This window comes from Zosterops lateralis (genome assembly GCF_965231275.1).
Source record: "Zosterops lateralis genome assembly, chromosome: 24".
Lineage (NCBI taxonomy): Eukaryota > Metazoa > Chordata > Aves > Passeriformes > Zosteropidae > Zosterops > Zosterops lateralis.
The window spans coordinates 5,807,224-5,820,809 of NC_139784.1; the positions used below are offsets into that span (position 1 = coordinate 5,807,224).

At 58.9% G+C, this 13,586-nt stretch overlaps 1 protein-coding gene across 2 annotated transcripts; it reads right to left on the bottom strand.

The window, feature by feature from the left end:
* Nucleotides 1-11: 11 nt before the first annotated feature.
* On the bottom strand, nucleotides 12-9,454 carry SCRN2 (secernin 2). Of its 2 annotated transcripts, none has more exons than XM_083877738.1 (9): nucleotides 9,404-9,454; nucleotides 7,991-8,162; nucleotides 6,971-7,152; nucleotides 5,738-5,937; nucleotides 5,439-5,654; nucleotides 4,315-4,480; nucleotides 3,288-3,465; nucleotides 1,945-2,115; nucleotides 12-971 (listed from the first exon to the last, which is right to left on the bottom strand). In XM_083877738.1, exons 2-8 carry the CDS (start codon nucleotides 8,159-8,161, stop codon nucleotides 1,957-1,959), a joined length of 1,272 nt encoding a protein of 423 aa, XP_083733864.1. In that variant the 5' UTR covers nucleotide 8,162; nucleotides 9,404-9,454; the 3' UTR covers nucleotides 12-971; nucleotides 1,945-1,956. The 2 variants fall into 2 exon arrangements, with proteins under 2 accessions (XP_083733864.1, XP_083733863.1); XM_083877737.1 differs by having other exon boundaries at nucleotides 7,991-8,167.
* Between the last annotated feature and the right edge of the window lie 4,132 nt (nucleotides 9,455-13,586).

The window sequence follows — 13,586 nt, forward strand, 5'->3', positions numbered from 1 at the left end:
GAGCTGAGATGTTCTAGAAACACTTGGGTTTATTATTACAAGGGTTGTGGGTAAAAAGGGCTTTGCCTTCAGCCACCAGCCTGGGCTGGAGCAAAGCCCTGAAGAGAGAATGGGGAGAGAGAGATAGAAGAGAGCTCAGGGGTAAAAATGGGGTAGGAGGAGGGAAAAACATGGGGAGAAAACAGGAGGAAGGGAGGTGAGACAAAGGAGAGGGGATGGGCCAAGAGAAGAGAGGTGAGGGAAGAGGGGTGAGAGGGCCAGAGAAGAGGATAGGAGAGCCAGGAGAAGAGAAAGGTAAGGGAAAAATGTAGGAGAGCCACGAGAAGAGAGCGATCCTCTTGTTCCAATCCATTCTATCTCTTTTTGTGTTGAATATTCTAATTTACAGTGACCAACCGGTGCGAGATACAAAACCTACAAACTTTGCACGCAGCCCATGAGAACTACTACATTACCATGTCATTTTATATTCTAAACTCCATAAACTTCTTTCTTATGTACTTGTTCCCTGATGCCTTTGCAGGATGGAAAGGCAACATTTCTGTCTTTTGTTTTTCTGTCTTTTCACCCATCTCCAGCTCATCACTGTCTTCCAGCTCACGTCTCAAAACTGGCTTTCATTCCTATTTCACTCAGCTTTTACATCTACAGTATTTCTCACCATGCAATCATATTCATAAATCCTTCCTGTCCCATCTTTCCCAACACCCCCGGCAGATTTTTTCGCCGACGTTCACCGGGAGATGGTGGGGCGGGCTCAGAGGAGGAGGAGGAAGAGCTTTGAGGAGCATCAGGCTCGGCTGCTGGAGCTGCTGGAGCGTCGGGCGGTGCTGCTGCAGAGCCCCGGGCAGGACAGAGCCACCAAAGCCCGCCGGGGACAGCCCTGTCCCCAAGGGACACGGTTGTCACCTCTGTCGGCTCCCAGCGGCTCCCAGAGAGGTCCCGGCGCTGTCCAGACCTCAGGGAAGGATCTGGAGGAAGAGATTGGTGCTAAAGGGGCAGGGAATGGGTCGTTATCCTGAATATTTCGCAGCAGCAGCAGCAGCCAGGAATAAAATGATTATTCCTAACCCAATCTCATTGTACTACAGGTGTCCTGAGAGAATGAGAATAAAGTCTCTATTTCCACCCCAATCCCACCATCCTACAGCCATCCTGAGAGGCCAGGAATAAAGTATTTCCACCTCAATGCCACCACCCTACAGCCATCCCGAGAGGCCAAGAATAGTCTCTATTCCCACCCCAATCCCACCATCCTACAGCCATCCTGAGGGGCCAGGAATAAACTCTCTATTCCCATTTCCACTGTCCTACAGCCATCCTGAGGGGTCAGGAATAAAGGCTTTATTCCCACCATCCTACAGCCATCCTGAGAGGTCAGGAATAGTCTCTATTCCCACCCCACTCTCACCATCCTACAGCCATCCTGAGGGAATAGGAATAAACTCTCTATTCCAACCCCAGTCCCACCATCCTGAGGGGGCAGGAATAAAGTCTTTATTCCCATCCAAATCCTGCCATCCTACAGCCATCCTGAGAGGTGGGGAATAAAGTATTTCCACCTCAATCCCACTCTCACCATCCTACAGCCATCCTGAGAGAATAGGATAAAGTCTTTATTCCAACCCAAATCCCACCACCCTCCAGCCATCCTGAGAGGCCAGGAATAGTCTCTATTCCCAATTCCACTGTCCTACAGCCATCCTGAGAGGTCAGGAATAAAGTCTTTATTCCACCCCAATCTCACTATCCTACAGCCATCCTGAGGGGCTGGGAATGGGGAAAAGCACTTTGGAATGGACTCCCAATCCCATCCCATATTCCATCCCCTTTACACCTCCTTCCAGGCCGTGCCCACCCCTGGGTGCTTTCTCCAAGGGGCAAACAGAGGGCTGGGAATGTTTTGTTGATTCCTCATCCACGAAAAGCTCCCAGCCCACCCACCTGTGTGGGGTTTTAGGTGTAAAACTTCATCTCGGCCTCCACGCAGTCGAAGAAGAGGTCGGCCAGTTCCTCGGGGCAGGGGCTGACGGTGCCCTCCAGCAGCTCCTTCATCCCCTGCAGGCCCTGCTGCTCCAGCTCCTGCAGCGTCTGCAGCAGCTGCTGGCCCCGCTCCTGGGGGATCAGGGGGGGGTCAGAGAGATCAGGGGGGCTGGTCCTGTCCCAGAGTGGGATTAGAGAGCTCAGGGGGTCTGGTCTCATCCCAGAGTGGGATTAGAGAGATCAGGGGGGCTGGTCCTGTCCCAGAGTGGGATTAGAGAGCTCAGGGGGTCTGGTCACATCCCAGAGTGGGATTAGAGAGCTCAGATTTGATCCCACCCCAGAGTGGGATTAGAGAGCTCAGGAGGTCTGGTCCTGTCCCAGAGTGGGATCACAGAGCTCAGGGGGTCTGGTCCCATCCCAGAGTGGGATCAGAGAGATCACAGGGTCTGGTCTGATCCCAGGGTGGGATCTGAGAGCTCAGATTTGATCCCATCCCAGAGTGGGATCAGAGAGTTCAGATTTGATCCCATTACAGGGTGGGATCAGGGAGCTCAGGGAGTTTGTTCCCACTGCAGGATGCAGAAGAGTCTGTGGGGTCTGCAGGGCCTGTGGGGTCTGTGAGATCTCTGGGGTCTATGAGGTCTGGGAGGTCTGCAGGATCTGCAGGGTCTCTGGAGTCTGTGGGGTCTCTGGGGTCTCTGGGCTCTGTGAGCTCTGTGGGGTCTGTGAGGTCTCTGTGGTCTCTGGCCCTGCGGGGTCTCTGGTCTCTCTGGGGTCTCTGATGTCTCTGGGGTCTATAAGTTCTCTGGGGTCTCTGAAGTCTCTGGGATCTCTGGGATCTGTGGGGTCTGTGATGTCTCTGGGGTCTGTGGGGTTTCTGGGGTCTTTGAGGTCTCTGAGGTCTCTGAGGTCTGCGGGGTCTGTGGGATCTCTGGGGTCTGCAGGATCTGTGGGGTCTTTGGGGTGTGTGGGGTCTCTGGGCCCCCCAGGGTCTGTGAGGTCTGTGAGCTCTCTGAGGTCTGCGGGGTCTGTGAGCTCTGTGGGGTCTCTGGGGTCTCGGTGGTCTGTAGGGTCTGTGGGATCTGCAGGGTCTCTGGGTTCTCTGGGGGGTCTGTGGAGTTTTGAGCTCTATGGGGTCTCTGGGGTCTGTGGGGTCTATGAGGTCTCTGGGGTCTGCAGGGTCTCTGACATCTCTGTGGTCTGTGGGGTCTCTGGGCTCTCTGGGGTCTCTGTCCCCGAGGGCTCTGAGGTCTCTGGTGTCTCTGGTGTCCCCGGTGTCCCCATCCCCTGGGTCCCCCCGGTACCGGCTCTCTCTCCATGAGCTCCAGCGCCGCCTGGTGCCGCCGGTACAGCTCGTGCCGCCGGTCCACGGAGCGCCGGAACCTCGGGACCTGCCGGGCCGGGTCCTGCGGGAAGGTGGGCGACCTCACCTGCGGCACCGCCCGCAGCCCCGCCACCAGCACCAGGGGCTTGAACACAGACCTGGGGAGGAGCAGGAGGAGCTGGGGTGAGAGAGGACAATTCCTGGTGCAGCAAGAAGTGAGTAGAGAAAGAAGTTTATTATGATTTTTGGGGTTTAAATAGGGTGTGGGATTTGATTAAGGATTTGGGGGATGAGAGGAACACCCCTCTGAGACCTCAGTGGTCAAACCATCAGTCCATTGTAGAGAGGAATGTGAAAACAATCTATTTTTGTTTATGTTAAATGCGTGAGAAACTCCAGGAGAATTATTCAAACGACACCAGAAGGCTGAAAAAATCAAACTCCAGGAGAATTATTTAAACAGGATCAGACGGCTGAAAACCAAACTCCAGTAGAATTATTTACCCTCACCTGGAGGGGTCAGGGCTCACCTGGAGGGGTCAGGGCTCACCTGGAGGGGCTGGGGCTCATCTGGAGGGGTCAGGGCTCACCTGGAGGGTTTGGGGCTCACCTGGAGGGGCTGGGGCTCATCTGGAGGGGTCAGGGCTCACCTGGAGGGTTTGGGGCTGACCTGGAGGGGCTGGGGCTCATCTGGAAGGGTCAGGGCCCACCTGGAGTGGTTGGGGCTGACCTGGAGGGGTCAGGGCTCACCTGGAGGGATGGGGGCTCACCTGGAGGAGTTGGGGCTCACCTGGAGGGGCTGGGGCTCATCTGGAGGGGTCAGGGCTCACCTGGAGTGGTTGAGGCCCACCTGGAGGGGTCGGGGCTCACCTGGAGGGGTCAGGGCCCACCTGGAGGGGTTGGGGCTCACCTGGAGTGGTTGGGGCTCACCTGGAGGGGTCAGGGCCCACCTGGAGGGGTCGGGGCTCACCTGGAGGGGTCAGGCTCACCTGGAGGGTCAGGCTCACCTGGAGGGGTCGGGGGTGGCGGTGAAGAAGTGCACGCAGGGCCGGGCGGGGTCGCGGGGCAGCACGGACACCATGCTGCCGGCCGTGCGGATCCCCTCCGAGTCCGCGCAGATCCCGCTGGCCTTGTCCCGCAGGATGGACATCAGCGTCTCGGCCGTGATGTGACCTGTGGGGACAGGGAAGGGTCACCTCAGTGCTGGCAGGTGGGTTATGGGAGGTGGGGAGGGGCTGGGGTGGCTGTGCCTGGGCCAGGCCCTGTCCCCTCCCAGCACAGGAGCCATGGGTGGGCATTGTTGTCACCGTCCCTGTCCCCATCCCTGTCCCCATCCCTGTCCCCATCCCTGTCCTCATCCCCATTCCTGTCCCTGTCCTATCTCTCTTCTTGTCCCTGTCCTGCTCCCACCCCTGTCCTCATACCTGTCCCCATCCCTGCCCCTGTCCCCACCTGAGTGCTGCTACAAGAGCTCCTTGCCAGCGTGGAAGCAGCTCTTGGGGAGTGATGGATGGGTATCCCCATTCCTGTCCCTGTCCTGTCCTCCTTCCTGTCCTCATCCCCATTCCTGTCCCCATCCCTGTCCCTGCCCTGTTCCCTTCCCTGTCCTGCCCCTGTCCTATCCCCCTTCTTGTCCTCATCCTGTCCCCATCCTTGTCCCTGTCCTATCCCATTTCCTGTCCCCATCCTGTACCCATCCCTATCCCCTCCTGTCCCCATTCCTGTTCTGTCCTCATCGCCATCCTGTCCCTGTCCTATTCCCCTTCCTGTTCCTGTCATGTTTCCATCCTCATCCTCTCCCCATCCCATCCCATCCCCATCCCCATTCCATCCCCATCCCATCCCATCCCATCCCATCCCATCCCATCCCATCCCATCCCCATCCCATCCCCACCTTCATGCCTCCTCAGCAGCTCCCTCCCTGCCTGCAGCCACACCTTGGCCGCCTCCATTCTCGGGGGCTGCCTCTCCAGGGAGAAGGCCCCATCCCCATCCCATCCCATCCCCAACCCGTCCCCATCCCCATCCCCATCCCATCTCCATCCCATCCCCATCCCATCCCCATCCCATCCCATACCCATCCCCATGCCCATCCCATCCCATCCCATCCCATCCCCATCCCCATCCCCACCTTCATGCCTCCTCAGCAGCTCCCTCCCGGCCTGCAGCCGTGCCTTGGCCGCCTCCATTCTCGGGGGCTGCCTCTCCAGGGAGAAGGCCTGTGCGAAGTTGAACTCGCCATCCCCGCTCCACCATCCCTGGCTCCTCGCCCGCTCCCGCAGCCCCGGGTGCTCGGCCGTGATGTCGCTGCCGATGCTCAGCTGGTTGGAGATGTTGTGGCTGCCCTCTGTGCCAGGCAAAAAGTCACTCGGGGGGCTCTGGGGGATTCCCTGAGCTCCCAGTGCTCCCAGTTCTCCCAGTCAGGCTCACCACGGATCTGCTGGGCAGCCCAGTAGCGGCCGGCGGTCTCCAGCACCCAGGCCTCGGTGCGGTCGGCCAGCAGGAAGGTGTTGTGGTACACGAAGGGTTCTGGTTGTTCCTTGCAGTTCCCGCCTTGGCCGTGGCGTTCCAGCAGAGTGGTGATCACATCCAGGGCCTCACGGGCTGAGCTGCCTCGTTCCAAAGCCAGCCTGAGGTGGCAGTGCCCGTCAGGGACAGGGACAGGGGATGGGACAGCGGGGACACGGTGCTCTGCTCACTGTCGTCACTGTCATCACCAGACTCAACATGTCACCAACCTCACCATCCTCATTGTCCTCACTGTCATCACCATACTCAACATGTCACCAACCTCAACATCCTCGCTGTCCTCACCATCCTCAGCATCTTCAGCATCCTCAGCATCCTCAATATCCTCATTGTCCTTATCCTCAGCATCCTCACTGTCCTCAACATCCTCAGCATCCTCACCAGCCTCACCATCCTCAACATCCTTGCTGTCCTCACCATCTTCAGCATCTTCAGCGTTCTCAACATCCTCACTGTCCTCATCCTCACCATCCTTGCCGTTCTCAATGTCCTCACTGTCCTCAACATCCTCAGCATCTTCAGCATCCTCAACATCCCCACCATCCTCACTGTCTTCATCATCCTCACCATCCTCCCCATCCTTGCCATCCTCGCCAACCTCAACATCCTCACGGTCCTCACCATCCTCAGCATCTTCAGCATCCTCAGCATCCTCAATATCCTCATTGTCCTTATCCTCAGCATCCTCACTGTCCTCAACATCCTCAGCATCCTCACCAGCCTCACCATCCTCAACATCCTTGCTGTCCTCACCATCTTCAGCATCTTCAGCGTTCTCAACATCCTCACTGTCCTCATCCTCACCATCCTTGCCGTTCTCAATGTCCTCACTGTCCTCAACATCCTCAGCATCTTCAGCATCCTCAACATCCCCACCATCCTCACTGTCTTCATCATCCTCACCATCCTCCCCATCCTTGCCATCCTCGCCAACCTCAACATCCTCACGGTCCTCACCATCCTCAGCATCTTCAGCATCCTCAGCATCCTCATCCTCTCCATCCTTGGCGTTCTTAATGTCCTCACTGTCCCCACCATGCTCAACATCCTCACCATCTTCATCATCCTCAACATCCTCACCATCCTCAGCATCTTCACCATCCTCACCATCCTCCCCACCCTCTCCCTCCTCACCTCACCAGGTCCATGCCCAGCAGGGCCTCGTCCTCCCCCACGGGCTCCCGGCTCCACACGCCCTCATTGCCCACGCAGACACCGCAGTCGTTGGCTCCCATCTCTGCCCCCCAGAGCCAGGCAGGGCGGCTCAGCACCACGGCGTGGGTGTGCTCCACCTGATCGATCTCCAGGTATGTGCACTGTGGGGACACGGGGGTGACACTGGCATGGTCACTGCTCTGTGTCCTGCAGCCAGCCTGGCACACAGAGGTGACACCCTGGCACATGGAGGTGACACCTGGCACACTCAGTGCTCTGTCCCTGCAGCCACCCTCACCCAGGGAGTTTCTCTGGGGGGACACAGAGGAGACACATGGCGCTCTCAGTGCTCTGTCCCCTGGAGGGACACAGAGGTGACACCTGCCACTCTCAATGCTCTGTCCCCTGCAGCCACCCCCACCCAGAGAGTTGCTTTAGGGGGACACAGAGGTGACTCTTGGCACTCTCAGTGCTCTGTCCCTGCAGCCACCATGGCACAAGGGGTTTCTTTAGGGGGACACAGAGGTGACTCTTGTCTCTGCCCCTGCAGCCACCATGGCATAGGGAGTTTCTCTGGGGGGACACAGAGGTGACACCTGGCACACTCAGTGCTCGGTCTCTGCAGCCACCCTCACCCAGGGAGTTTCTTTAGGGGGACACAGAGGTGACACTTGGCACTCTCAGCGCTCTGTCCCTGCAGCCACCATGGCACATAGAGGTGACATCTGGCATGGCCAATGCTCTGTCCCCTGCAGCCACCATGGCCCAAGGATTTGCTTTGAGGGGACATGGAGGTGACACCTGCCACACTCAGTGCTCTGTCCCTGCAGCCACCATGGCACAGGGAGTTTCTTTAGGGGGACACAGAGGTGACTCTTGGCACTGTCCCTGCAGCCACCCCCACCCAGAGACCTGCCCAAAGGCAGGGGACACACATGGGTGACCTTACCCCTGACGCACTGACCCCAAGCAGCCACCCCAGCCCCGGCACGGCCTCACCTGGACTTTGTCCCCAGGCCGGTGGGTGGCAGCGGGGACATGGACGATCTCCTGGACCTCGTCCCGGGGACGATCCGCGTTCTTGCCGAAGATGACGACGGGGGACGCCGTGTGGGGCGGCAGCGCCACGAAACAGTCACAGGACGAGGGGACAGGGACCTCCCCCGCCATCCTAAACTGGGGCAGGGCAGTGTCAACCCCCTGTCCCCATCCTGGAGGTGTCCCCGCCCTGGAGGTGTCCCCAGAGTCACTTTGGGGGGAGTCTGGGGTGGTGCCTGGAGCTGGGGGGACATCAGGGACACCATGGAGACACTTAGGGTGGTGACAACCCCCTGTCCCCGTCCTGGAAGTGTCCCCAGAGTCACTTTGGGGCTGCATGGGGGGTGAAGAGGTGCCTGGAGCTGGAGGGACATCAGAGAACCCATGGAGGGGTGGGCTGGAGGGACCCAGGGGGGTGACAACCCCCTGTCCCTGTCCTGGAGGTGTCCCCACCCTGGGGGTGTCCCCAGAGTCACTTTGGGGGGAGTCTGGGGTGGTGCCTGGAGCTGGGGGGACATCAGGGACACCATGGAGGGACCCAGGGGGTGACAATCCCCTGTCCCCGCCCTGGAAGTGTCCCCAGAGTCACTTTGGGGCTGCACAGGGGGAGTCTGGAGGGGTTGCTGGGGGATGATGGGGTGCCTGGAGCTGGGGGGACATCGGGGACCCCATGGAGACACCCAGGGTGGTGACAACCCCCTGTCCCCGCCCTGGAGGTGTCCCCAGAGTCACTTTGGGGGGAGTCTGGGATGGTGCCTGGAGCTGGGGGGACATCAGGGGTGGGCTGGAGGGACCGAGGGGGGTGACAACCCCCTGTCCCCGTCCTGGAGGTGTCCCCACCCTGGAGGTGTCCCCAGAGTCACTTTGGGGGGAGTCTGGGGTGGTGTCTGGAGCTGGGGGGACATCGGGGACACCATGGAGACACTTAGGGTGGTGACAACCCCCTGTACCTGTCCTGGAAGTGTCCTCAGAGTGTTGGGGCTGCATGGGGGGTGAAGAGGTGCCTGGAGCTGGGGGGACATCAGAGAACCCATGGAGGGGTGGGCTGGAGGCACCCAGGGTGGTGACAACCCCCTATCCCTGTCCTGGAGGTGTCCCTGTCCTGAAGGTGGCCCCAGGGTCACTTTGGGGGGGAGTCTGGGGTGGTGCCTGGAGCTGGGGGGACATCGGGGACCCCATGGAGACACTTAGGGTGGTGACAACCCCCTGTCCCTGCCCTGGAGGTGTCCCCAGGGTCGCTCCGGGGCTGTGGTGGCCCCATGTGGCCCCTAAACCTTGGGGGACATCAGGACCCCCATGTCAGGGTGAGTTGGGGGGTTCCCCCCTCTCCGGTACCCGGGACCTCCCGGGCCCTGCCCGTGCCCACGGACCGACCTGTCGCTGCTTCCGCACCTCCTCCGGCTCTGCCCGAGCCCGCCCTGTCCAGCCCCGGTCCAACCCTGGTCCAGCCCCGTCCAGCCCCGCCTTGTCCAGCCCCGGACAGCCCCGGACAGCCCCGGACAGCCCCGGACAGCCCCGGCCGTGCTACGGCGGCGCCCGGTGGCCGGAGGTCGCACAGCGACACCGGGACCGGCAGACACCGGGACCCAACAGAGCCCGGGGATGGGGGTCCCAATTTCCTCCCGTGAAAAGGGAAGAAGGGCCGGGGAAGGCGGGTGTGAGCTGGGGGGGTCCCCTGGGTCAGAGCCCCCCGTGGGCATCACCTCGGTGGGGATCCCCACACCCCCATGGACACCCCCGATATGGGACCCTCCCCTCGAGGGAGAACCCTGAGCCCCTGCCCGGCCCGGGGGGTGCAGGATGGGACCCAAACCGTGTCCCCCCCACACCCGAGAGCCTCTGGTGTCACCCTGGAGAGCCCAGGGCAGGGTGGGGGGCACAGGGCTGAGCCCCTTACTGGGGATGGTTTGGGGTCAGGGACCCCTGAGACCCTTGAAATAAATTATTTGGGGTCAGGGACCCCCGAGACCCTTACTGGGGATGGTTTGGGATCAGGATTCCAGACCCCTGAGACCCTTGAAATAAATTATTTGGGGTCAAGGACCCCTGAGCCTCTTGGTGGGGATGGTTTGGGGTTAAAATTCCAGACCCCTGAGACCCTTGGAAGGAATGATTTGGGGTCAGAATTCCAGACCCCTGAGACCCTTGGTGGGGATGGTTTGGGATCAGGATTCCAGACCCCTGAGACCTTTAAAATAAATTATTTGGGGTCAAGGACCCCTGAGGCCCTTGACAGGGCAGATTTGGGGTCAGGGTACCAGACCCCTGAGTCCCTTGAAATAAATTATTTGGGGTCAGGATGCCAGACCCCTGAGACCCTCAAAATAGATTATTTGGGGTCGGGATTCCAGATCCCAGAACCCCTTGCCAGGACAGATTTGGGGATTTGGGGTCGGGATTCTGAACCCCTTGGCAGGACAGATTTGGGATGAGGATTCCAGTCCCCAGAACTCCTTGGCATGACAGATTTGGGATGAGGATTCCAGTCCCCAGAACCCCTTGGCATGACAGGTTTGGGATGAGGATTCCAGTCCCCAGAACCCCTTGGCAGGACAGATTTGGGATCAAGGCCCCTGAAACCCTTAACAAAAATAATTCCAGCTCAAAACACCAACCCCCAAACCCTTTAACACCAAAAAAACCTCAGTCTCAGGACACCAAACCCCCTCACCTTTTAGCACAGGAATGAAACCAAAGAGTGGAAAAAACACGCGGCGTTTATTCCAGTACAAAAAATAAACCCCAAACCTCACAGAGCCCCCGCAGCCTCTTCACAGCACAAACTCTCCTTGGGGTGGGGGACTCTCCATCCCCTCCTTTTCCCCCCAAAAAAAAATCCCAACCCGGGTGGGGGACACTTCTCCATCCCAAAAAAAAAAATCCCAACCCGGGTGGGGGACTCTCCATCCCAAAAAAAAAAAATCCCAACCCGGGTGGGGGACTCTCCATCCCAATAAAAAAAATCCCAGCCCGGGTGGGGGACTCTCCATCCCAAAAAAAATTCCAACCCGGGTGAGGAACACTTCTCCATCCCAAAAAAAATTCCAACCCGGGTGGGGGACTCTCCATCCCAATAAAAAAAATTCCAACCCGGGTGGGGGACACTTCTCCATCCAAAAAAAAATCCCAACCCGGGTGGGGGACTCTCCATCCCAAAAAAAAATCCCAACCCGGGTGGGGGACTCTCCATCAAAAAAAAAAAAAGTCCCAACCCGGGTGGGGGACTCTCCATCCCAAAAAAAAAAAAAAATCCCAACCCGGGTGGGGGACTCTCCATTCCCCCCCAAAAAAATCCCAACCCGGGTGGGGGACTCTCCATCCCAAAAAAAATTCCAACCCGGGTGGAGGACTTTCCATCCCAAAAAAAAAATCCCAACCCGGGTGGGGGACTCTCCATCCCAAAAAAAAAAAAAAAAATCCCAACCCGGGTGGGGGACACTTCTCCATCCAAAAAAAAAATCCCAACCCGGGTGGGGGACTCTCCATCTCAAAAAAAAAAATCCCAACCCGGGTGGAGGACACTTCTCCATCCAAAAAAAAAATCCCAACCCGGGTGGAGGACTTTCCATCCCAAAAAAAATCCCAACCCGGGTGGGGGACACCCCTCTCCATCCCCAAAAAAAATCCCATTCTGGACCAGTCCCTCCCTCGCCCCAAGGGGAGGCGGCCCGGGGGTGGGTGGGTGTTTTTTTGGGGTGGGTGGGGGGGACGCGGCGGTTCGGGGTGCGGGGTTGGGATCCCCAAAGGCGGCAGCAGGCTGGACTGGTTTTCCGGCCTCTCTCCTCCTTCCCCGCCCGGTTTTACAGCCTTTCATTGCCCCATCGCGGCGAGGCGGAGGAGCCCCGGGGCTGCGGGGGCTGAGCGCACCTGGAGGGGGGTGAACACACCTGGAGGGGCTGAACACCTGAACACACCTGGGGGGGCTGAACACACCTGGAGGGGGGGATGAACACCTGAACACACCTGGGGGGGCTGAACACACCTGGAGGGGGGGGATGAACACCTGAACACACCTGGGGGGCTGAACACATCTGGAGGAGGGGGCTGAACACATCTGGAGGGGGCTGAACACACCTGGGGGGGCTGAACACATCTAGGGGGGCTGAACACATCTGGAGGAGGGGGCTGAACACATCTGGAGGGGGCTGAACACACCTGGGGGGGCTGAACACATCTGGGGGGGCCTGAACACACCTGGAGGGGCTGAACACATCTGGAGGAGGGGGCTGAACACATCTGGAGGGGGCTGAACACACCTGGGGGGGCTGAACACATCTGGAGGAGGGGGCTGAACACATCTGGGGGAGGGGGCTGAACACATCTAGGGGGGCTGAACACATCTGGAGGAGGGGGCTGAACACATCTGGAGGGGGCTGAACACACCTGGGGGGGCTGAACACACCTGGAGGGGGGGATGAACACCTGAACACACCTGGGGGGGGCTGAACACATCTGGAGGAGGGGGTTGAACACACATCTGGGGGGGGCTGAACACATCTGGGGGGGCTGAACACATCTGGAGGGGTTGAAAACACCTGGGGGGGCTGAACACACCTGGAGACCCTCCCCCCCAGCTCTGAGGCTGAACCCCAAATCCCAATGTGGCTTTGGGACCCCCCCCACCCCATTATCCCCCCCAGGTGCAGCCCCCTCCTCTCCACATTCAAGCAGGAATTATTATATTTTTTTTTTTTTCCTTTTTTTTTCCTTTTATTTTTTTTTATTTTTTTTTTAGCCACGATTCAGGCAAAAAAAAAAAATTAAAAGGGAGAAAAAGGAAAGAAAAAAAATTATAATATTATTAAAATTAAAATTAAAAATTCGGTTTCACATCCTCAAAAGGCTGGACCACCCCCCCCCCCCCCCCCCCCCAAAGATGCTTTTGAAGAGAGTCCTGAACCCCCTCCCCGGGGGGTAAAATCCCTTTTTTTTGGGGAAGGGCAGCGAGGAGAGGGAGGAATTTTGTGCTGGAAAAGACAAAATTTGGGGATGGGGGACATCCTTGGAGAGCTGAGGAGAGCCCAGGTCACCCGAGCCCTGAGCAGGGAGGGGACAGGGGGTGGTGGCCGGGCTGGGGCTTGGGGACAAGTCCTGGCTGAGCCCCCCAGGGAGACTTCACCTCCTGCTGGGGGGTCCCAGCCCCAGGGGCCTGTCCCGGGGGGGGGGACACAGGGACAGGGTTGGGGACACAGGGACAAGGCTGGGGACACAGGGACAGGGCTGGGGACACAGGGACAGGGTTGTGGACACAGGGACAAGGCTGGGGACACAGGGACAGGGTTGGGGACACAGGGACAAGGCTGGGGACACAGGGACAGGGTTGTGGACACAGGGACAAGGCTGGGGACACAGGGACAGGGTTGGGGACAAGGCTGGGGACACAATGACAGGGTTGGGGACACAAGGACAGGGTTGGGGACACAGGGACAGGGCTGGGGACACAGGGACAGGGCTGAGGACACAGGGACAGGGTTGGGGACACAAGGACAAGGTTGGGGACACAAGGACAAGGTTGGGGACAGAGGGACAGAGTTGGGGACACAGGGACAGGGTTGGG